Consider the following 22,220-nt stretch of genomic DNA (forward strand, 5'->3'; position numbering starts at 1 on the left):
TTTTGAAATGAACACAATACGTATAAATGAAATAGGTATAAGACAATAAGAGTTTTAAAAAACTTAAAGTACCAGAGTCCCTGTAGAAAACCTCTAATTTAACTGCATCTGACAGAATACATTCAAATGTAATCGTCTCGCTGATGGTTTACTTCTGGAGGTCATTTAAAGGCATCAGATTCAAATTGAGACTGTTTCTTAATCAGTAAAAAAGTTCCTTTACAGTAACTTTAAATACAAAAAAGTATTAACGGCAACAGAACATCCTATGGAAGCCCATTTCCGCGCCCCTCAAAAAAAATTAGGACCCCAAAAAAAAAAAAGTTAGGACCAAAAAAAAATGTATCGACTTTTTTTGTTGTTGCCTTTTTTCAAGTCAACAAAAAAAGGCGACGAAAAAAGAAAAAAAAAAGTCTTTTTTTGTTTTGTTTTTGGTCCTTTTTTAATTTTTTAATTTTATTTTTTTGTGGCTGAAATGAGCTTCCATACATTTCAGTCTGAAGCCAGGCAGAAGATTTGGAGCAGAAAAAAAACTCAAAGCTGCCTCACAAAAAAAGTTCCTGTCACGCACTTTGAAACAACTTTGAGCTTTTGCGGCCAGATCAAACGCTGCGAACGTGTCACGTGCACTGGTGCGAAAGCACAAAGAGAGCCAGAGACTATTAAAGAATAGTTGGTGGTCCTCCAGAGCTCTGATTCATGACGTGTAGCTAACATGCAGCAGGGCAGTTGAAAGAAAGTAACTGCTCGAGGGTAAAAATGGGGGAACCACTCAAGTGTTTATGAATTGGAATATTAATAATGTACATAAAACCCTGGCAGAATACACAGCTGTAGCAACAAGCAGTTATAGTTATTTCAGCTACACTGGCGCTTCGTGTGAAGAACATCTGTGTGAGAAAACATATTGAACAGCGTTACAGAGATAGAAGGGAACAAATGCAGCTTATCTTCCCTTTCACGTTGGCTCAGATATGACAATGCATCATTGGAAATCATTCCACTCAACATTCCCTCCTAAATCCATCGTCTGACCTTCATCATGCAAATCGAGGCGGACCACACACACACACACACACACACAGATCCATTAGCGAGAGTGCAAATTACATTGATGATGAGGTTGGAAAGGGCAAGTGGTCTGCTGCTCCTGGCCACGCCCATCCCATCCCAGAGCATGCACACAGCAGGGGGCGGCCCTCTTAAAGCCCGCCCCCTGCTGTCCTGGATTCTCACTGTGATGTCATCTGCAAAGGCCAGTGAAACTACAGCTCTACAGGATGTTTAATTAAGTGCCAATATACCCCCAAAACGCAGCGTGTGAGGACGGCATCGCAGCTCGGATGAGACACGCCGTGCAAGAAACGTGCCAATGTTTTAGGGGTTGTGATGTGGACGGATGCTGCAGTTGCATTTGTGTCCTCTAAGCTGTGTGTGTGTGTGTGTGTGTGTGTGTGTGTGTGTCTTACCTGAACAGGAGTCGGCTCCCCTGTCTTCAAGAACGCTCTTTCGGCATGTGCATCACATCTGCTCATCGGCCCGCCTCGGTCTGGGCTGGATGCAGCTGAGCATGCGTACGGGACAGGAGATGACATCACAGCGGCCTCCCACGCTTAGCGATACCTTCACAAAAATGTGTTTACCTCATCTTTACCTCCTCGTCAAAGCTTTACTCCAGATGCGTAGTGATGAAACCAAAATGGACATGTAGGGAATTAGTAATACTTTTAAATATTAAGTATGCCCATATTCGCTTTCTTGACAAGAGTTAGCCGCCTGTTAGCTTAACATAAATACTGGATGCAGATGGAAACAGCTGTGTCAATGAGTAAAGTTGTTTTTATACATTAAAATATGAACAAATATATACATATAAGTGCTGCTAGGTGGATTTTCGTACCTTTGAACAGAACCAGGTAACCGTTTCCCTCTGTTTACAGTCTTTATGCTAAGCTAATTGTCCTTTAGCTTCAACCTTCTAATTTAACACACACATATAATATCTCTCAGCAAGAAAGCATACGTGTAAAATTAAACCGAATCCCCTCTGGGTTGCAAACTTTCTGTAAATGTGCAGTTACTACGAAGTCTAGTTGACCCCGATGACATCACCGTGACATCACCAGGGTTATTAAGAGACGATATACTTCGGTTTTCACAAACCGAGAAGCGAAGCGTAACATTTCAATCGGAGTTCATCTTAAAATGAAATATCAGTGTGGTTTTAAAATGATTATCCAAACACAACAGTCCCTGTTTTTTATTTTCCATTTTCTATTTCTCCTCATATTCATATCACAGCAAATAAATAGAAAACCTTCAAATCAAAGACAAAGGATTTTTAATCATTTAACCGTCACGAGTAATTACACTACAGTTATACAGACATTAAGACATCGCAGTGATTTGTGGTGAACCACTGAAGTCCCATTTTTTATCAAAGCATCCCCAATTATCGTCGCCACAGACAAAATGTGGGGAACACATGAGTCAGTGAAATCCCGTTGTGCCGCTTCCAGGCTGTCGTGATGAGCTCGGTCTAACCACAGCGATGCTCGTGATGTCGTGTGTGTTGTCTTGTGAAATGGAAATCTCACACGCATAGCTACCAGCGCATGCTGTAACACAAGCAAACACAACTCATGGGTGGGGATAATAAAGTAATTACCACTCAACGTTTCTTAAGGCTGCACTGCCTCGGCCTCCACTGTCGGCTGTGTGCACAGCTGTGTGTGTGTGTGTGTGTGTGGTGGCGGCAATGTCTGAACATATAACACACACACACAAATCCTTGTTTTATCAGTATCTTCTCTGGTAGATACACACTGCACGTGTGCTGTTTTCTTCAAACAAATAGTGTTTGTGTTCTCTCACATCAACGCATAAAACTGAGACTCGGGCGTCCATGTTTGATGTGTCAAAGAAATAAAAGGATTAGCATGAACCGTTTGTTTAGTATTTAATGGCTTTGGTCAAAGGATATTCAGCGCTATCTGAGGTTTGATGATCTTTAATAAAACTGGAAGAAGCTTCAGTTCCTGCTGGGTTAACGCGAAAAGACAAACAGGGACGATATGATACACATGTAGGCTTTAACGCTTATCTTTGATCTTAAAGCTGCTATTATTGATGTCTATATTCATGGTATCAAATGATAATGTGAAAGGATTCGTGGTGATGAAGCTGAGTGGTGATGACAGGTAGGTTGACTGCACATCGTTAATTACATTGTCAGATTTTTTACATTTCGGCTACGTTTAGACTATATTTCGGATCTCAATGCCTAAATGCTGCGAAGAGACAGAATACAACATGGCAGCTGAAGATTAGACTCAGTTTTCTTACTTTTTAAAATTAATTTGGCGTTGAAAATTACAGTTTTCTTTCTTTTTCATTCACCAATGGTGATTATTATTAATTATATAACAGAAAAGTCACACTTGATTTTAGCTATCTTATGTTTCTCATGTGTTGCACGCAAAGATATTGCAGAACTTTTGAGTAAAAAAAGAAGCATGTGTTTTATCTTTAATAAGATAGTAGAGGATGTGGTTTATTCGCTCGGCTTTGAGCTTTTCTGACGTTTGTCGATTTTAGACTTAAATAAAGATTATTAGATTAAAAAATGGCTTTGATCAACTGCATATACAGTTTAAGTTTAAAGCTTTAAAGTTTAAGATTAAATCCTAAAAACAGCTGCCACACTTTAATATTTGGAGCCGTTTTGTTTAAATTGCATCAGACTCTCGTTTACTCATCCGGACGCACGTGCAAAACAAAAACAAGATCTGAATCTAATCTCTTTTTGACACGAAGGGACTGTTATGAGGAGTTGTAGGTCTCACTGCGAAGATTCCTATTTCTTCTTACATTTATAATTTTAAAATGCATCTTTAACAAAAAGGCAATTTGCACATATTAATATTTTCACAAGCAAATAGCTTATTGTGTGACATCCCGAGCACACAGCTTCACACTCACACACACACACACACACACAAACACACACACACATATCATATATATTGTGAGTCAGATCGTTACATGGTGGAAACACTGCCCTCTCTCTGTGTGAACAGGTACTGCAGCAATGGTCTTTTTGGATTTATCTCTTCTCAAGAACTTCTGAACAACAGTTACTGCGTCAGCGATTATTATTATTAGGAAAGCCAGTTCTAATATTTTGTTGCACAAGACATTACCCTTTTGACAAATGTAACGCAGATTTTAAAGAATGGAGTATTGGTATAATAAGAGATTAAAGAAAGGACCCAACAGAAAAAACAAAAAAGATATATATATATATATATATATATATATATATATATATATCTACATTAACGCCCGTATGCCCGATTATAGATAGTTCTGGACAGGAGGGACTCGTTATTTCCTTGAGCCCAAAAAAGACGTTATTGTGCGTTTGACTCCTGGATCTGTCTGTGAAAGGGGTTAGTTAGTTAGTTAGTTAGTTAGTTAGTTAGGTAGGTAGGTAGGTAGGTAGGTAGGTAGGTAGGTAGGTGGGTAGGTAGGTAGGTAGGTAGTCAGTAGATGTTAGAAAGGAGTAGCATCACATGCATTTTGAAGCTTTTGAGGTAACCCTCTGAAAATGGTCTTTTGGGACATGTTTTGTGCTTTGACACAAACCAGCTGTGGTGTTTCCTCAAAGTTCATGAATCTGATCATTTCACCGGCTTCAACACAAACAAGAGACTTCCATTCCTGAGCGCTGGGCTATGTTGTGTCTTTAAGGTCGAAGGTGCAGGAGTCTGAGTCTCCCACTCGATGTCTGAACGTGTTGCTGTGTGACATGGAAGCAGGCAAACAACAGAAAGGTTTGTTTGTAGCTTCCAATGAAGAAGAAAAGCTCGAACCCAAAACATCCCACAGTGGCTCTGTCCTCCTCCTCCTCCTCTTCCTCCTCAGCAGACTGGTTCAGTCTACACAGCAGCCGCTGAAACAACCCATAGCGACCAAAAACAGCTCCATAGATGTGACACAACGTTTTATTTAAGGATCAGAGTTATTCAATAAATAAACTACGTGATATTTAAGTACCGGTTCACGCTCTCGCTCTCTGAATAGTGCGCTGCTACATTTACAAAGTGCTCACGACGAGGCTTCTTCACCAAGGTGCAAATTCCTCAGCTTCCCGCGAGGGCAGGAGTGGAAAAGGGGGAACAGAAGACCTGAAAAGGAAGAACAAGAAAAAAACCTTGTTGAGAACAAATCATGGGCCCGTCGGCTCAAAGGGTCTGGATTGGATTTGCAGCTGTGTACTCGCCGAATCCACTGCCTCTATTATTCTTGGCCGCCCGATGCGGCTATCTTACTCTCTGATGACCAGAAGGAATTTCTGAGCTTATGTGTTTGACGTAAGAAAAAGTGGGTGGACCAGCGCCACAACCACAGCTTCCAGTAAAGAGTCACACATCACCAGAACGTGTATTTAACCCATAAACATTAACCAGGGTTCATACACATTCTACACAATGGGTTTTTCATTACTTTAAACAACATTTTCCATGACTTTGACTACATTTCCACGACCAAACATTGTGTAAAAATCTGTGTGTGAACAGTAAAAAGTGATAAAATGTAGTATTTAAACTAACAATGAGGATTCAAAGTATACAGTAAACCTTACATGACACAAATGAATGAGAGACAATAATTTGATTGAAAGAATAAACATTTATATGGATGTTTTATTGACTATTTTCTAATTTTTCACCTGATTTTTTAGCCTTTTTCCCCCCCTATGAGTGTTTTTCATGTTATAAGAAGTTCTTGAGGGTAAAATGAAAGATGAGTACTTCAACTTGCCTTGCATTGTTGTATTTCAATATATTTTTAAAGAAGTATATTTTATCAGGTACATTATATCGGGTGAAACATACCCAACGTTAGTGATGGCGTTCCTATTCGTAACGTTGGTGTTCGTATGAACGTCTGTGCGCGAGGATGTGGGGTTTTTTGGCATTTGAAAAGCCTCCATTCCTACCTCTTTCCTTGTCAAAGTGCTCTGGTCTCGGCCTCGATCTTCCGTTCCCCGTGGAGGCTGTCCCGGTCGGCCGGCGCCACCGTCTGCCTCACCGCGATCTCGGGGCCTCCGCCATAAATACCCAACAAGTACTGCCACGTCTCCTCCGAGATCTGACCGTAGTCGGCACCTGAGGGCGAGAAACGCACGTTAAAAAAAGGATTTATTGACCGCCTGTCTTTTTTCTCTCTACTTTACGAGCTAGCGCCGAGGTGTTCACCTTGCTTGAGTTGCACGTGCCCTCCTTTCATGACCCCGATCTTGCTGTTGTCGATGGGACCAGGCGGCTCTAAGAAAACAAAAAAAACGGGTGAGAAATATGTACGTAAAGACAGAAAGACGATGAAGCTGAATGCACCACGTCCTGCGGGGTCGTACCATTGTCTTTGCCCTTCACGAAGCCCTCCCACTCTCTGAACCACTGCATGCTGATGCACAGGATCACCGTCGGCGCCTCTTCGGCCTGGAACTCTTTGTTCAGCTGTGGGCGAGAGAAAGCTGCTCATTCAAGCGGCCCAACACAAAGCGCGAAGACGTGTCGACGAGCAGGTGAACGCGGCTCTTTACCCGGATGAAAGTGTCTATTTCTGTCTTCCTGCGTTTAGCCAGAGCTTCAATCTCCACCTGGCAGATGGCACACATATACAGGTGGTTCACTGCGGGCCCGCCTCCAAAACTGAGGACAGAAACGGTTTTATAAACATTTATTAGAAATATATATCGGGACTGATTGACACAAATGACGTAAACATATGCAGCCAAAACATCAACGTTCAGTCATAGCCTTTCTTTACAATTTTGCCATCATGCAGATTTATTCAGAGCCATTTTTCTTCCATAAACACCGCTGTTGAGCTCCATCCAGGGAAAAAACAAACAGAGAAACCAGATTTGACAACTTAAACGTAAAAAATGTTCAAATATTTTGGCCTCTCCACAAACTCCTAAAGGGAAATATCCGTGTCTTCCGCTGTAAGGCGCTCTCGCTCGTGGCTAACTTCCTTTTGTATGATGTTTGGTGCTGCAGGTAATGGAGATTTTAAAGTTCTTGGGGGTTTTTTTGCAGAAAAAAAGCTGCTTGAAATAAATGTTGTGTGTCGCTCTCTGTGGGTTTCACATTGGATCCATATCATGCTGTGAAACGGTGAGATGCTGCATATTTACCTGTTGTAAAGGTACTCCCACACGTTCTGGGGAACAATCACCACCAGGTCGTCTATGTAGTGGTATTTATTAGGTGGGATCCCTGGACACAGACACAATGGATTGACGTTAAAGGACACGTTATTTGACCTTGTACCAGTAAGAATGCTACTAGATTTTTTTTCTTCTCCTCCTACACAACATCCCCACCCTCGTCCCTGCGGTCCGCTTGGAGAACAACGGAACTGGAACGCACAGAACCGCTGAAGACGTGTTTTTCCAAGTGAGACGAGTAGACGAGCCAAATATCATAAAAATATCTGGGGAAGAATTATTTGTTTTAAGAGCCGAGATGTCTCGAGAGGCCCCAAAAGAACTAAACCTTTACAATTTAACAGCTGGTAAAAGAAATCTGTGTAAGTAGCAGCTGGGTTTTTGTAAAAAAGTGTGTGATTTGTGTGTATTGATTTGTCGTAAAACTGTTGAAATGTAATGCCTGGAACATAAACCATTGAGTGTTAGCTACTGATCAACAAATATGAGTTTACTTGGACTCACAAGAAGCTTTTTGGTGTTTGTTTTAAATGGTCAGATTAGCTAATTGCTAATTGAATGAATGTGCTCCTACTGAATGTACACTTTTCTTTTGCTTCGATGCGTTACTGTCTGTCTATCGATGAATCTTAGTTGTGTTATAATATTGGAGATGTTGTCATTTCTGTTCTCGGAGCAGCAGATGAAAAGCAGCCTCTCTTACAGTTCTACTGTTGATGCATTGTCCCTGCAAAATAAACAAATAAATACTAAAGAAACCTGCAGGATCCAAAAACTGATCTTTGTCAAGTTCCAAAAGCACCCTACATTTCCCATAATGCAACTCAACCGCATCTCCTCATTAAAAACAACGTTCGGAATCCCCTTTGAAGCATGTTTGCGTTTCCTCCGCGTCATCAAACGTCACCTCCGTGCTGACAGAGGAACGTGTGGTTGCTGATGGGTCCCGGCTCGGCGAAGGTGTTGAACTTGTTCAGCCATTCTCTGGAGATGTAGAACTGCAGCAGGCTGGGCTCCTTCATGTTGGCCAGAGCCACAACCTTCTGCCTCTCTCTCACCGACTCCTCGCTGCTTTTCCTGCGAAGGCCAAAGTGCAGTCAAGAGATTGGGTGTATGAACGTGTTGGGCGTTGCGGGGCCTTCGCATGCTTACCTGTAGAACAACACGTAGGCCTCCGCATTCTGCACCACCGTCTCGTGGACCTCCGTCACATACTGGTCATCAAACTCATACCACTGGCCGTTGATGACGTTCTGACAGTACGCTATGTAGTGCCCACCTGCAGCACCAGGGGGGGGGGGGGGGAAAGCAATGTGAGAGAGAACATTTAAAACCTTCGCTTCATCGTGTTGAAATGACATTTGAATTGCTCTGATGTGACGTCTCGTACTTCCTGCCGTGCCGTGGTGACATATGACCGACAGCAGATCATAAGTGGTGACTTGGGATGGACTGTCTTTGGCCAGGAAAGGCCGCATGTCGAGGCCCTCCAACGGGAACGAGACGTGACTGCCGATCTTGAACGAGTACATGACCTCGTGCCGGAAGCGCTTCAGGTGGATGCACAAAATCTACACAAACACACACAACGTTATGAAGCCGACCGCCGGAGACACTCAACCGTTGTTATCTGCAGCAAGAAGGAACATCAGATAAAGAAAATAAATGTGTACCTCCGGAAGTCTAAGTACTTTGCAATATTTGACACCATTTCTCAACCTGTAGAAAGCAAAATACTGTGTAAAAAAAAAAGACTAGATGAAAAACGTCCTTTAAAATTGAAGTGTTTCAGCTGTTGCCCAGTTTATATTCATGTCCTCCATCTGGATTTACTAAACATACTCACTTTTTACATTTCTCACAGCTGTACATGTTGTCTCCTGCGAAAGAAAAAAGGTACATTTTGAAATGCATTTTCTCATCTTGACGTGACATTTAAAATGTTTCAAAGCGAGAGATTGAATAGTGGGTGAGCGCAATGAAGCATCCTTTACCTTTGAGTTCATCTGCGGCGAAGAAGGCGGCGAGGCAGTCCTCCAGCGTCACCATGGGCCCCCAGAACCACGTCGGGATGCACGAGACCACGAACCTGTTGACGCAAAGAGACGCCGTCGTTACGCCACAGAGCCTCTGACAAGACTCACCAAACCCTGTTTGCTGCTGTAATCAGGAAATCCCCCCACAGTAATAAAGGAATATCTAATCTCATGTAATCTAACGATGGTGCTTTTGAAATCTGGGAACTGCTGGAAGATGAGCAAATAGCGCGCCGAGGCTCGCCTCCGCACCTCTGTCCCAATATGTAAGATGATGAACACAGGCATCATAGTCCAGGCATGTGCAGATGCTCCTGGCAAAGGAAGTGATTCCTACGTTCACGTTGAAGTCACTCCGGTTAGCTTCAGCGCTCCGATCTCGTCCTGGAACACTGGATCAGGAATTCCAGAGCTCTCCTCAGTCTGCATAATCTCCTCCCACCCATCAGTCCTCAAGACCCTTCAGCATCCCTCGTGATGCCCGCATGCCCTCGCCTGCATCTTTTGTGTTGAGGTAGGAGTGTGCGAATGAATTATTTGTTTACAGCTCATGTGGTTCCCTGCAACCACGTAGAGCGGCTTTCACTGTGGAGAGACGTCAACACTTTTCTTTGAACCCTCAAGGTGTTTAATTTTCAAAGATGTGGATTTTCTTTTTTTTATGTACAAGCAATCAAAGTGGGCGTGACTATCTTTAAAAAAACCCTCATGATTCTACTTGCCTTCTCGCCTTCTCGCTCTCTCTATCTCTATCTCTCTCTCTCTGCAAGGAACTCCCTCAATAAGTCACAACTTGTTAAGCAAATCTCAAGTTACGAGTAAAAACAATACGACTGAAAATAAAACGCACGACCATGCGTTCAAACATGCCGACTCCTCCCCTTTCCTTCCGAAAAGGTACTGACCGGCGTATGGAGTCCATGATGAAGGTGATCCAGCCCTGCGAGCCGTAAATGTCGGGGCTCACGCCCGTCTTGACAGGGAGGTTCTGATGGATGGATGAGTGGAGCTTGGCCAAGTCCTCTTTCCCGGGAATAGGGAGGGACAAGTCTTGGAAGGTTTCCACTGTCGTAGAGACCTGCCACACATTCAGAGGGACGAGGTTTACCCAGCATGCCTCCATCAGTAAGAGGAGAGCTTCAAGCAATAAATGTTTATGTCATGGAAATAGAGCGTAATCTGAATAAATCAGTGTGTATGTTTTTAAAATGTGAATTGTTCTATTAAGAGTGTTCTATGTTTTTGTTTCTTTCTAATCACAATAAAATACAGGAATGACTCAATAACACAGGACATGCTTTCAGTTGAAACGTCCCCCTCTGTGACTGAACATGTGGCGCCCCCTGGTGGTTGAAACGGAGCGTGGCTCACCCTGTCGCAGGTTAAACACTGGACCAGACTGAGGATGGAGCCGTCGAAGATGTCCGAGATCACGCTGCGATAGTGAGACTGTTTCTTCTTGCGGGCGCCGAGCTGCAGCTGAGCTGAAAGATTCACGACGGAGAGAGGGGGATGTCAGAGGAGAGGCAGCGTCGTTTGACTTCACGACCGCCGTCTGCCTCACTAACGCCACAGATAGAGCCGGCGTCTTAACGCCAGCAACCTGGAGAAGCTGAGGGACTGCAACGTGAGAAAGAGGCCCTCTGTACAGGGTTCATACACATTCTGACCAGAGGATCTCCATGACTTTTAACCAAATTTTTATGACTTTATACCAAATTTCCATGGCTTTAAACAAAATTTCCATAACTTATAACCAAATTTCCATGATCAAACATGTGGTGAAATCTGTGTGTAAACAATAAAGAGTGATAAAATGTAGTATTTAAACCAACATGAGGATTCAAAGCATACAATATACCTTAAATGACACAAATAAATGAATGAGTGTGCCCTTTAGTACTCTCACGTGGTGCAAGCGTACGTATCCGAGGCAGAGTGTGAAAACTGGACTCCCCGAGTTAAACTACGGGGTGTTTCCTTACCTTTTTTGTAGGAGTACGCAGGTCCTGCACAGCGGAGCGGGCTGGATCGAGGTGGACTGGAGGACAGTTTGGGATGTAGACCCTGAAGGGTTCGCACAGGACTGCAGGGAGTGGACTGGGGCTGGTTCATTGACGCTTCGTTGTCTGGCTCTAGTAGTAGAAGAAGAAGAAGAAGAAGAAGAAGAAGAAGAAGAAGAAGAAGAAGAAGAAGAAGAAGAAGAAGAAAGGGCATTATAGATGCACAGTATTGACAGTATGCTAACAAGCCGCATGCCTGGGATGTCACGTTGTAGAATCCACTTTCTTAATCCTGCTGGCCTACCGCAGGTGTTGCTGCTGGGTTCTTGCCCTTGCCCCGTCTCAGACGACTGGTTGTTCTCTTGGCTTTGGACCTCGGGGTTCGCGGCGGGCGTCACCTCCTCTTCCTCTCGTCTCTCAGCGACCCGGTCCTCCGCCGCCGTGTCGACATCGGCGTCCTCGTCCATCTCTTGCGAGCCTCCGTGGAGCGGCGAGCCGGACACCCTCCTCTCCTTCAGCCTCTCCTTCTCGGAGATCAACCCGGCGGCGCTGATGTCCGCGATCCCCCCCGCTGCCGGTGACCTGACCCCGTCGCACACATCCTGCAGGAGCAGCTCGCCCTCGCCCGCCACTCCTCCCTCCCCGCGGTCACTGCTGGAGCCGGAGTCGCAGGACAGGAACTCATCCTCTGACGGCGAGCGCTCTCCGTCTCTCATCTCCTCGACGTCACTCCCCTCCCTGCTCATGCTGCATTCTGTCAGCGGCTCCTTCAGCTCTTCGTGTAACTGGTCCATCAGACAGCGCAGGAACTCCTGGGTGTCCTGTGGCGAGAGAAAGCACATCGCATTCACTCAGAAGGAGGATGCATGAGGGCGGCTACATACACAGATACAGGAGTTTTGCAGAGGAAAAGGGCTATTTCAAAACAGCAGAGTGGAAAGAGAAGGGCGAGTCTTATTTGCAACAAAAAAGCAAATTGTGTATATTGGTAAGAAGTGGCACAAACACAACCTTATTATACCCATTACAAACAGGCAATAACATAACATGCAATGAGCCTGAATAAATCATGAAAACATTTTAAAACTGCATCAGTTAGAAAGATTCAACGTCTTACAAAGAATCACACATAGTTTTGATTTGTGTATTTCAAGAAATAGTTCACCTTTTCTTTCTTCCACAGAGTCAGACAAAGGTCACAGATGCTTTTTTGTTTTTACGTTTATGCATGCAGTTTGGTGAGATATTCTATCTTCACCCAATTACAGGATGCCTATTGGATCACGAAGTTACTCTAAAATAAAAAAAATAGCTTGAAATTTTGGAATTGAGAGTGCCTGCAACTCCGGTTTAAAAAGATTTGTAGAGGAAAGCAGGCTCCCTGCAGCCGCTAACACTGATACAACGTGATGGCTCACACATATCTGCACTCATTCTGTTTTGTTTGGCACAGGTTGCACATTATATTAAAAAGATATTCAGTGCAAAACAGGTTAATTTCAGCCCCAATAAGCTATTTTCTGCACAGACAGAACTTGAATTGCAATGTTCTTATAAAGGTTTACTTGAAAGGGATTCTTTATTACATTATTTGAAAAAGCACAAATGAGGAATCACACACAAAAAATATTTATATCAAAATTCAGCATGGACAATTTTGTACAATTTTGTTGTGGAACGTGACAAAACGCTCTACAAGAGGGGGTTATGAAAGCATCTATGACTTTGTCTGGTCCAAAGAATATAAGAACAATACAAAAATCCCCCCCCAAAACTATTATTGGTTATCAATAACAGATTGTTGATAGCAAAAATACAAGCCATATTAGGTAGTGTGTGAAGAATGTGTACAAACAAAGAACAACACCGAGTCAAGCTGTTGAGTGATGCCAGGTGTAGTTACCTGCTGGCTGCTTGCCCCTACCTGCTGAGCGTAACCTCGAAACATGGGGTTTACTAGTTTGATGCCATGAGACAGACTGGTAGGCACGACATAGCTGGGCCTGGGAGGGTAGCCGCCATGAGAGTTAGTTAATATACTGCAAATGATCCACTAGTAGAGAAAAGTCTCGTATTGCAGAATTCTGGCACTTGTCTCAAGTCATATTACAGATTTGTTGTGTGCTTATTACCGTTTTTTATGCCAGAGTTCTGAGATGAGTTTCTGGTAGCTCTTACAGAGCGCAGGCTTCTTATCAGTGCGGACTAATCCACTGCAGTCCAGGAAGAACTGAGTGAGAGGAGGACTAGTGAGGAAAGGGAGGGAGAAAAAAATAACATCAACACAACTGTTTAAATAAAAGGAAATAACTTCACAAACATAGGAGAGGAAACGCATCCTTGGCCATGGCCAAATGTAATGAGAGGAAGTGACCTCACCAGTTGGACAGGGCTTGAAGAGCCGCATTCATGTAGCAGGAGTTTCCGATATTTTTCATTCCTGTCAAGCCTAGAAACGAGAGAAACAAGAGCCACACTTTAATCGAATAGCATAATTCTTAAGATAAACTTCACTACAACAGGATTGAGAAATCCATGTGTTGTGTTGTTTACGGAGAAGACATGTTGACAGTGCTACCTCTGGGTTTAAGCTCATCCTCCTCTGACTCTGAACAGTCTTCCTCTGCCACAGCAATTGGTACTGCTTTCAGTGGGTGACTAAGTGGCTGGGGAGCTGCTTCCTAGGAAAAAGATGAACAGATACTATAAATCAGAAGGCGAGTTAGGAACATTTTCGTCATTTAAATCAGAGTCAGATTGGGAGGCAAAGTCGTACCTGCTCTGTGGCTTTACAGTGGTGGTGGGGAGCAGCAGGTACCGGCAGCAGAGCGGGCCTGTGCTCCAGAAACACCTCCCTCTCGCATACATAACACCAGATCCTGAACGTCGTCAGGTTCACAGTCAGGTTGTGCTTCTCCGCCTGAAAGGAAACACACCAGAAATGTTTTTCTCTCCTCACCGAACACCGAGGAGGTAAACAGACAGGTATGTTTTGTGAGTGTGAGGGTTTTTACCTGTGCATGCAGCGTGCTGTGGTCAGAGAAGGACTCTCCACAACCAACATATGGGCAGTCGCTCTACAGAGCAGAGACACAGTGTTAGACGGGCTTCTGAATCCTATAAATTAATTTCACGCAAGACTATAAACCCCAGCGTATCGATTCCGCAACTTCCATGTTATGTAGTGGCTTGACTTCCTGAGTTTACGTAATTAATCATTTATTATTAAGCAGTCAGCTGGCCTTCTCATCTGTAAGACGGAGGTAGTTGAACTTGCCGTGGTCATCATTTATATAATTACCCTTGAACAGACAAGAGAGCAGATTTGAGAGGATTTTAAAAAGACACTACCTGCAGACAGGCCCACAGGTTTGGGCCCCCGGCTCCACATGACTGGCAAGTTCCCTGCAGCGTAAATTGAATAGAAAGGATCAGAAGAAACGCCACAAACACCTCTTTGGCACAGAAAGAGTAAAAGCTGTTGCACGGCTGCTTTTCACTGTAGACAACCTACGAAGACGGCTTATTCCAGCTGATGTGGTTAATATTACAATTACAACAGTATTGAGGCTGCTACAACAACCTGAAGGGACGTGCAGGCCTTGGCACACACAGCCAATGACCTGGAATGGGCATCTTTGACATTTCCAGGAAATGAATGAAAACCCACCTTGGATTTCTGCAGGAGGTCCTCCTTGGTCACCTCGCCTATGGAATCCAGATGAGGACAAATCTCTTGTTCGGCCATTGCTACTCACTCTCCTCGGGTGGACGTCTGCTAATTTGACATGGCAGTATGACACAGCTGTAGTGATACAGATGCCAAGCTGTTGTAGCTAGAGCTAGCTTTAACATCTCAGCACAGACACACGATCTGCGCCTCGTCTCTGGCTGATAACGCACACATAAGGCAGATGTCTCTTGTCGTGTTTAGATCATCTTTTCACAATAAACCCGCCACATTTACACATGGGACGGCTGAAAGGCCTTGTGTTTACCAGAGAGAGAGAACGAAAATCTCCTCACTGCAGCGATGACAACAGCAGTTATGAATCCCAACTTATTTACCAACATAAGCATATGCCACGATGGTAAAGGCTATTTCTCAATCTTCCTGGAAACGATCCATTAGACTGGATGCGGGCAGGCGACAGTACGCGGACAGGATGTGGAGAAGCTGAGCCGAGAGACGCGATACCCCAGCCCACCATCCCTAAACAACTCCCCTCCCACCCAGCCAGCCCTCATTCACAGCACGGCCCGCACGACGCAGGGCTGGAGGAGGAGGAGGAAACGCGGAGACGTCGACCTGACAACCCCAGCCAACGGATATTAAAAAAATAAACCGCAGCTTTCATTGTTATTATTGTTGGTATCTTTACCATACGCCTAATGTGGGTAATTTAACAGTATAAACCATTTTAATAGATGGTAAATATCCCTGTTTACGGAAGTGATGTAGTGTTGTACGTCGTTTAAATTGGCCCCCGATTTTCCACGGTTGAGCGTGGCACGAAACGAATAATACAATGGTTCAGTTGAATATTCACAGTGTGTTTACAATTCATGTGTCATTTGTCTGTTATGATTTGCGGGGGACACTTGCTTAGAGTAGCAGTGCTTAAAGGATATATTGACATTTTGAGACGAAGGTCTTTGAAGCGCTGCTGTTTCCGATCGGAGAAGATTAGCAGTTAGTCAAAACCAGAGCCGCTTCACGAGAATCACGTCATTTCCGTTCACTCCAGTGGACCTTTTTTATTTGATTTTATTACATCAATGGAGTTGCCGCCCTGAATAGTTAGTTTGACTGTAAAGGTCACTTAAAGGTGTTTTTGCATTTTAAATGAAAATGTACGTTATTGTACAATTGTCGAATAAAGATACAATACAAATAGAGCCTCTCAATAGCTACCGGAAGTTCGCAGCCTTTACGAGCAGCGTCCTAACATTTTTAGCGAAAATCTTTTTAGTAGAGGTCCAAAAATAGATTTACTCTTTTAAAGACAATACAACTTCTGGGAATAATGGACTATTAAGGGATTTTTATACAGCCTTATTTTTAGTGTTTTTTTTTAATAGGTCATAGAAATTGTTGCGAAGAAAAAAAGTAATTTATTTACGTCTAAAATGTTGAGAAATATAAGTGTAAACAACATGATGAAAATTCTGTACAAAGTACAAGTACCCCGAAATTATACTGTACTTTTGTAAATGTACTTCCACCACTAGTCGATACGACTAATGTCCTATTGAGTATGACGTTCTGCTACACTGATCCTGAGTCAGAATCAGAAGTCTACAACTACAATGCTTTATCCTGCGACCAAAAGTAACATCTGACTTCAGGTCGGTGCATAAGCCACGTGACCACGACGGAAGCCTCGCGGTATTTATGTTACCCAGAATCCCTCGGACTTCCTTTCAGCCTGAACCAACATGGTGGGTACATGGCAGATCCTTCTCAGAAATTCTTCTAGCTGTTGTATCTATCTGCATCCTTTGATGTATGCGTTTTTTGACACTTTAAACTGTACATATGACTTATCTGAAACCTGAAGATATGTATTATGTGGATATTTTGCGTCGATGTTTCATCTTTTTGGGTTAAAACTTGGTGAAGTACACCGTTGGTTAGCCGGTAGGGTTTTCACCGTGAGTCTCCGTCAGAAGCTAAAGCTAATGTCGGTGCACACGCTTGATTTCAAGAGCACTGTCTGTATTTCCCCCTGCATTTTACTTGCAAGTACATGCCTCATAATTTAATTATGTATTCACACTAATAGAACTAAAACGTGACGTGTAATGTGAGATACTAGTGTGTATCCGGGTGTTAAACCCGGTGTAGGAGTTGATAGGCCCGAGCATTGCTTGGTCTTGCTTAGATGGCAACGTACTACTGGCATCCACAGATCACATTTAGCCCAAATTGTTAGTCTTTATTAGCTTAGCTTCTTGTGTTTTGTCGAAACAACAAATATCTAGCATCAAAGTATAACCCGTCAGTGGTAACTTTAGTATTAATGATCTTGAGTCTGTATAGCATGCTAACTGTCTAGACCGCAACATGCGGAGTTGTCTAGCTCAATGATGTGTACTGCTTTGGAGAGTATTAGCTTCAACAACTGGGCTTTAAATTGTGCTTAACTTTTTATTGTGAGAAAAAAATTGTCTTGTGGGCTGAAGTAGTTTGTTTGCTGAGCAGTGGATGCTAAAGCTCATGTATTCTGGTGAATTTAAGCAGTGCAAGTAGTATTCGTGGTCAACAAATCTGGAGCTTACTTTGTATTTTCGTTTGATTGTGATGCTTTAATGAGTCGTGGATGTATATGCATATTGATTAGGTTTTAAACTCTTGTTTTGAAGTAGTTTGTGTATAATGTGTACTTCATTTAATGTGAAACGCTTTTCTTGACAGCCTAAGGGAAAGAAGGCTAAGGGGAAGAAGGTGGCACCGGCCCCTTCTGTGGCCAGGAAACATGAGGCCAAAAAGGTCGTCAACCCCTTGTTCGAGAAGAGGCCGAAGAACTTCGGCATCGGTAAGTTTAATTCGCTGTCATTTTCTGCAAGAACGAGTAACCGTGCAGATGATGATAAAGAATATTTGCTATCTTAACAACATTGCTGACAATCTTAATCACCAAGATCGCTGATGTACGGTAATCGGGGGGAATGAAAATGCCAGAGTTTGGTTTCAGATGCTAATTTATTGTATTCTCCCCACAGGCCAGGATATTCAGCCCAAGCGTGATTTGACTCGCTTTGTGAAATGGCCTCGTTACATCCGCCTGCAGAGGCAGCGCTCCATCCTCTACAAGCGGCTGAAGGTTCCTCCTGCAATCAACCAGTTCACCCAGGCTCTAGACCGCCAGACTGGTACGTGAGGAAAGCGGTAGCATTCAGAGCTGTTGAGTGCTTAATGGTCCCATGAGGGCCTTGCAAATGATGTGAATAATATTTGCTAACTGAACAGCAGTGCTGACATCCCACCAAGATCTGATGCATTTCCTTTAGAAAAATATATTGACCAATTAACGCACTGTAGTACACACGCTACATGCAGCCACTTTTGGACCGTTGAATTCATATATTCTGTTTGTGCTCCTCAGCCACGCAGCTGTTCAAGCTGGCCCACAAGTACCGGCCAGAGACGAAGCAGGAGAAGAAGCAGAGGCTGCTGGCCCGCGCTGAGCAGAAGGCAGCTGGAAAGGGAGACACCCCGACCAAGAGGCCTCCAGTCCTCCGTGCAGGTGAGTCACACAAAGAACAGAGTGGAGAGATGATGGGTAACATTTTGTGGATCACTTGGAAAAACCCTTCAAGTCTGACTGGGGAACATCCCATGTTGATCAGTTATTGAGTTAGTTACCGTCTCTAACTTGGCCTTATTGCAATGATGTAAGAATTTCTTCACCTGAAACACTGTGATGTTTTAAAGCTTTTTAACCCTGAGCATTGGCAAACTTGTCAATAAGATGCTTTCAGGGAATGTTGTTTCTGGATAGACGATAATTTTGCTTTCCCGCTTCTCTGCAGGTGTGAACACTGTCACCTCTCTGGTGGAGAGCAAGAAAGCCCAGCTGGTCATCATTGCCCATGATGTGGATCCTATTGAGGTAAGTGTCATGCATTGTTTTAAGGAGTATTTTGTCCCGTTGAATAGAAAGTGGTCTCTGGCAATGATGTTTGAATTTCTTCAACTGAATCCTCTGTGTGGATCAAACTTACGAGCTTTTTAACCCTGAGCAGAGGCCGCAAAATAAATGTTTTACTGATGCAATTATTGTGAACATTAGTTTTTGATCAGATTGATCCTTTTCTTTTTCATTACTGGAAGTTAATAATTAAATATTAATTTCTCCTGTGGTTCCTTGGCTTTTCTAGCTCGTCGTCTTCTTGCCAGCTTTGTGCCGCAAGATGGGCGTCCCATACTGCATCGTCAAGGGCAAGGCTCGACTGGGCAGGCTGGTGCACAGAAAGACCTGCACTTCAGTCGCCTTCACACAGACAAACCCGTAAGTAGTTTACAAACTGAACTCTGTTAAAGTGACATGATGAGATGCAGCATGTCACTTGACTCTTGAATACTCGCCAATAATTACTTGGCTGCTTTGTCACTAATGTGCATGCTCGACTTTATGAACATTTTTAAGAGTGGTGGCTCGTAATGCTTTAATCGACTGTTAAAGATGGCTAATGTAACAAACATGGGTCAATTAATTTATCTACACTATCCTTTTAAAAAGTTGAACGTATATTGAATTCTTTGTTACTCCCCTTGTGATATTTTAGTGTTGGTATAAATGGCTCTCTTCTCCCCTAGTGAGGATAAAGGTGCTCTTGCCAAGCTTGTGGAAGCCATCAAGACCAACTACAATGACAGATACGAGGAGGTGAGCGTTCATTTGAGTTTACCACAAATTGCCTTAACATTAGTAAAATTGACCGTTAATGTAAAAGAACGATGTGCACGATTTTTAAAACAAACAAACATTGTTTCCCCCGCAGATCCGTCGTCACTGGGGAGGTGGTATCATGGGCCCCAAATCCACAGCCCGCATCACTAAGCTGGAGAAGGCAAAGGCCAAGGAACTGGCCACCAAGCTTGGTTAAACTGTTTGGAATAAAAAAAATGTATGTCTTAAAAGAGACTGCTTGTGTTTTTGTATTGCTACAACTAAATAGTATTGCGAGTGTCTTTCTGGAACAGTAGTTGGCAACGCGTGCGAAAATACAGGACAATGACAGGGTCCAATTGGGTTGTATACATGTATTCTCTCAAACATGTTTCAAGAGAACAATCCAACTAGGTTAAGTATCAGTACATTAATGCAGCAGGCTGGAGCGGGAAAATTGCGCAAATCGAGTGAATCGGCTATTTGTTGGCAAGCGTGATTTGACTCGCTTTGTGAAACGGCCTCATCACATCCGGCTGCAGAGGCAGCGCTCCACCCTCTACAAGCGGCTGAAGGGTTCCTCCTGCAATCCACCAGTTCACCCAGGCTCCGCACCAACAGACTGGTGAGTGAGTAGAGCTGTAGCATTCAATGTTGAGTCCTTAATAGTACCATGAAGGCATTGTTTTGTATCTTCTCCTCACTCACACAGCTGTTCAAGGTGTCCCACAAGTATTGGAGAAGAAGCGGCTGGAAAGACGCTGACAGAGGCCTCCGGTGTGAACACTGTCACCTCTCTGGTGGGCAGCGAGGAAGCCCAGCTCGTCATCATTGCCCATGATGTGGATCCTATTGAGGTAAGTGTCATGCATTGTTTAAGGTGGATTTTGCCCCGTTGCATAGAAAGTGGTCTCTGGCAATGTTTGAATTTCTTCAACTGAATCTTTGTGTGGATCAAACTTACTAGCTTTTTAACCCTGAGCAGAGACCACAAAACCAAAAATAAATGTTGTACCTCCATTTATTGGACAGTTTTAAATTAGATTCATCCTTTTTTATTTAATGGAAGTTAATAACTTGATCAAGTATTAATATTTTCTCCTTTTTGGTTCGTCCTTAGGGCGTCAACCCCTAGTTCGAGAAGAGGCCGAAGACCTTCGGCATTGGTAAGTTTCATTCGCTGGAATTTTAAGAGAACGTGTAATCGTGCAGATGATGATAAAGAATATTTGCTATCTTAACAACATTGCTGACAATCTTAATCACCAAGATCGCTGATGCATGCTAATTTGGGTGGAAATAAACGCCCAAGTTTGGTTTCAGATGCTAATTTATTGTTTTCTCTCTACAGGCCAGGAGATTCAGCCAAAGCGTGATTTGACTCGCTTTGTGAAATGGCCTCGTCACAGAGGCAGCGCTCCATCCTCTACAAGCGGCTGAAGGTTCTTCCTGCATCCAACCAGTTCACCCAGGCTCTGGACCGCCAGACTGGTACGTGAGGAAAGCTGAAGCATTCAAGACTATTTGGTCCCATGAGGACCTTGCAAATGATGTGAATAATATTTGCTAACTGAACAGCAGTGCTGACATCCCACCAAGATCTGATGCATTTCTTTGAATAGAAGAAAAAAAAATGACCACTTGTGCTGCAGTGGTTGGGTAGTTTAATTCATATATTCTGTTTGTGCTCCTCAGCTGTTCAAGCTGGCCCACAAGTACCAGCAGGAGAAGCAGAGGCAGCTGGAAAGGCAGACACCCCGACCAAGAGGCCTCCTGTCCTCCGTGCAGGTGAGTCACACAAAGAACAGAGTGGAGAGATGATGGGTAACATGAGGTGGATCACTTGGAAAAACCCTTCAGGTCTGACTGGGGAACATCCCATGTTGATCAGTTATTGAGTTAGTTACCATCTCTAACTTGGCCTTATTGCAATGATGTAAGAATTTCTTCACCTGAAACACTCTGTGATGTTTTTATAGCTTTTTAACCCTGAGCATTGGCAAACTTATCAAGATGTTTTATGGGAAGGCTGTGTCTCTGGGTAGACGATGATTTTGCTTTCCCGCTTCTCTGCAGGTGTGAACAAGCAAGGAAGCCCAGCTGGTCATCATTGCCCATGATGTGGATCCTATTGAGGTAAGTGTCATGCATTGTTTAAGGAGTATTTTGTCCCGTTGAATAGAAAGTGGTCTCTGGCAATGATGTTTGAATTTCTTCAACTGAATCCTCTGTGTGGATCAAACTTACGAGCTTTTTAACCCTGAGCAGAGACCACAAAATAAATGTTTTACTGCCGCGTTCATTATGAACATTTAGTTTTTGATATGATTAATGTATTCTATGACTGAAAGTTAATAATTGGATCATTAAATATTAATTTCTGCTATGCTTCTTTGGTTTCTATCTTGTCAGCTTTGTGCCATTTAGATTTATATAAAAAAACATTTTTTCTCTCCCCTAGATCCATCATCACTGGGAGGTGGGACCACCAAAGAATTGGCAGCCAAACTTGGTTAAACTGTTTAAAATAAAAAATGTTTGTCCT

At 43.4% G+C, this 22,220-nt stretch overlaps 3 protein-coding genes and 9 non-coding genes across 15 annotated transcripts; 11 read left to right on the top strand and 1 right to left on the bottom strand.

The window, feature by feature from the left end:
* Window positions 1-4,347: 4,347 nt before the first annotated feature.
* Window positions 4,348-15,902, bottom strand: usp20 (ubiquitin specific peptidase 20). 4 transcript variants are annotated; one of them, XM_068573934.1, is made up of 25 exons: window positions 15,278-15,902; window positions 14,950-15,054; window positions 14,631-14,684; window positions 14,294-14,356; window positions 14,056-14,199; window positions 13,858-13,960; window positions 13,659-13,728; window positions 13,412-13,525; window positions 13,183-13,282; window positions 11,584-12,100; window positions 11,262-11,411; window positions 10,648-10,760; window positions 10,182-10,354; window positions 9,235-9,329; window positions 9,087-9,120; window positions 8,914-8,959; window positions 8,631-8,811; window positions 8,393-8,519; window positions 8,148-8,317; window positions 7,208-7,289; window positions 6,611-6,719; window positions 6,422-6,524; window positions 6,264-6,332; window positions 6,005-6,173; window positions 4,348-5,189 (listed from the first exon to the last, which is right to left on the bottom strand). In XM_068573934.1, the coding sequence occupies exons 2-24, from the start codon at window positions 15,025-15,027 to the stop codon at window positions 6,016-6,018; spliced, it is 2,853 nt and encodes a 950-aa protein (XP_068430035.1). In that variant the 5' UTR covers window positions 15,028-15,054; window positions 15,278-15,902; the 3' UTR covers window positions 4,348-5,189; window positions 6,005-6,015. The 4 variants fall into 4 exon arrangements, with proteins under 4 accessions (XP_068430035.1, XP_068430036.1, XP_068430037.1 ...); XM_068573935.1 differs by having other exon boundaries at window positions 14,950-15,057; XM_068573936.1 differs by having other exon boundaries at window positions 13,204-13,282; window positions 14,950-15,902.
* A 707-nt stretch (window positions 15,903-16,609) lies between these two features.
* LOC137784147 (large ribosomal subunit protein eL8) lies at window positions 16,610-19,926 on the top strand. The gene is made up of 8 exons (XM_068574610.1): window positions 16,610-16,721; window positions 17,698-17,818; window positions 18,006-18,155; window positions 18,389-18,529; window positions 18,816-18,895; window positions 19,164-19,294; window positions 19,603-19,672; window positions 19,788-19,926. The coding sequence occupies exons 1-8, from the start codon at window positions 16,719-16,721 to the stop codon at window positions 19,890-19,892; spliced, it is 801 nt and encodes a 266-aa protein (XP_068430711.1). The 5' UTR covers window positions 16,610-16,718; the 3' UTR covers window positions 19,893-19,926.
* LOC137784333 (small nucleolar RNA SNORD24) lies at window positions 17,862-17,936 on the top strand. The gene has a single exon (XR_011077389.1). It is a non-coding gene; the product is annotated as a small nucleolar RNA SNORD24 (small nucleolar RNA).
* On the top strand, window positions 18,217-18,283 carry LOC137784334 (small nucleolar RNA SNORD24). The gene has a single exon (XR_011077390.1). It is a non-coding gene; the product is annotated as a small nucleolar RNA SNORD24 (small nucleolar RNA).
* Window positions 18,668-18,736, top strand: LOC137784340 (small nucleolar RNA SNORD36). The gene has a single exon (XR_011077396.1). It is a non-coding gene; the product is annotated as a small nucleolar RNA SNORD36 (small nucleolar RNA).
* LOC137784331 (small nucleolar RNA SNORD36) lies at window positions 18,954-19,029 on the top strand. The gene has a single exon (XR_011077387.1). It is a non-coding gene; the product is annotated as a small nucleolar RNA SNORD36 (small nucleolar RNA).
* LOC137784148 (large ribosomal subunit protein eL8-like) lies at window positions 19,918-22,220 on the top strand. The gene is made up of 6 exons (XM_068574612.1): window positions 19,918-20,532; window positions 20,796-20,841; window positions 21,027-21,166; window positions 21,371-21,463; window positions 21,752-21,811; window positions 22,137-22,220. The coding sequence occupies exons 3-5, from the start codon at window positions 21,070-21,072 to the stop codon at window positions 21,793-21,795; spliced, it is 234 nt and encodes a 77-aa protein (XP_068430713.1). The 5' UTR covers window positions 19,918-20,532; window positions 20,796-20,841; window positions 21,027-21,069; the 3' UTR covers window positions 21,796-21,811; window positions 22,137-22,220.
* LOC137784342 (small nucleolar RNA SNORD36) lies at window positions 20,590-20,661 on the top strand. Its single transcript, XR_011077398.1, has one exon. It is a non-coding gene; the product is annotated as a small nucleolar RNA SNORD36 (small nucleolar RNA).
* LOC137784332 (small nucleolar RNA SNORD24) lies at window positions 20,883-20,957 on the top strand. Its single transcript, XR_011077388.1, has one exon. It is a non-coding gene; the product is annotated as a small nucleolar RNA SNORD24 (small nucleolar RNA).
* LOC137784335 (small nucleolar RNA SNORD24) lies at window positions 21,218-21,284 on the top strand. The gene has a single exon (XR_011077391.1). It is a non-coding gene; the product is annotated as a small nucleolar RNA SNORD24 (small nucleolar RNA).
* On the top strand, window positions 21,602-21,673 carry LOC137784341 (small nucleolar RNA SNORD36). Its single transcript, XR_011077397.1, has one exon. It is a non-coding gene; the product is annotated as a small nucleolar RNA SNORD36 (small nucleolar RNA).
* LOC137784339 (small nucleolar RNA SNORD36) lies at window positions 21,869-21,944 on the top strand. Its single transcript, XR_011077395.1, has one exon. It is a non-coding gene; the product is annotated as a small nucleolar RNA SNORD36 (small nucleolar RNA).

The sequence above is a fragment of the Clinocottus analis genome, unplaced genomic scaffold (genome assembly GCF_023055335.1).
Source record: "Clinocottus analis isolate CAN_PGR_092001 unplaced genomic scaffold, fCliAna1.0.p SCAF_13, whole genome shotgun sequence".
Taxonomy (NCBI): domain Eukaryota; kingdom Metazoa; phylum Chordata; class Actinopteri; order Perciformes; family Cottidae; genus Clinocottus; species Clinocottus analis.

Excerpts from the sequence above, each read along its gene's own strand:
- usp20 (XM_068573934.1), bottom strand. The coding sequence starts at position 15,027 with ATGGCCGAACAAGAGATTTGTCCTCATCTGGATTCCATAGGCGAGGTG. Across the intron at positions 13,526-13,658 it reads CTTCAAGCCCTGTCCAACTG|TCCTCCTCTCACTCAGTTCT; the intron begins GTGAGGTCACTT and ends TTTCCTCACTAG. Across the intron at positions 8,520-8,630 it reads TCACCACGGCACGGCAGGAA|GTGGGCACTACATAGCGTAC; the intron begins GTACGAGACGTC and ends CTGGTGCTGCAG.
- LOC137784148 (XM_068574612.1), top strand. The coding sequence starts at position 21,070 with ATGGCCTCGTCACAGAGGCAGCGCTCCATCCTCTACAAGCGGCTGAAG. Across the intron at positions 21,167-21,370 it reads GGCTCTGGACCGCCAGACTG|CTGTTCAAGCTGGCCCACAA; the intron begins GTACGTGAGGAA and ends TGTGCTCCTCAG. Across the intron at positions 21,464-21,751 it reads GCCTCCTGTCCTCCGTGCAG|GTGTGAACAAGCAAGGAAGC; the intron begins GTGAGTCACACA and ends GCTTCTCTGCAG.
- LOC137784147 (XM_068574610.1), top strand. Across the intron at positions 17,819-18,005 it reads GCCGAAGAACTTCGGCATCG|GCCAGGATATTCAGCCCAAG; the intron begins GTAAGTTTAATT and ends TTCTCCCCACAG. Across the intron at positions 18,896-19,163 it reads ATGATGTGGATCCTATTGAG|CTCGTCGTCTTCTTGCCAGC; the intron begins GTAAGTGTCATG and ends TGGCTTTTCTAG.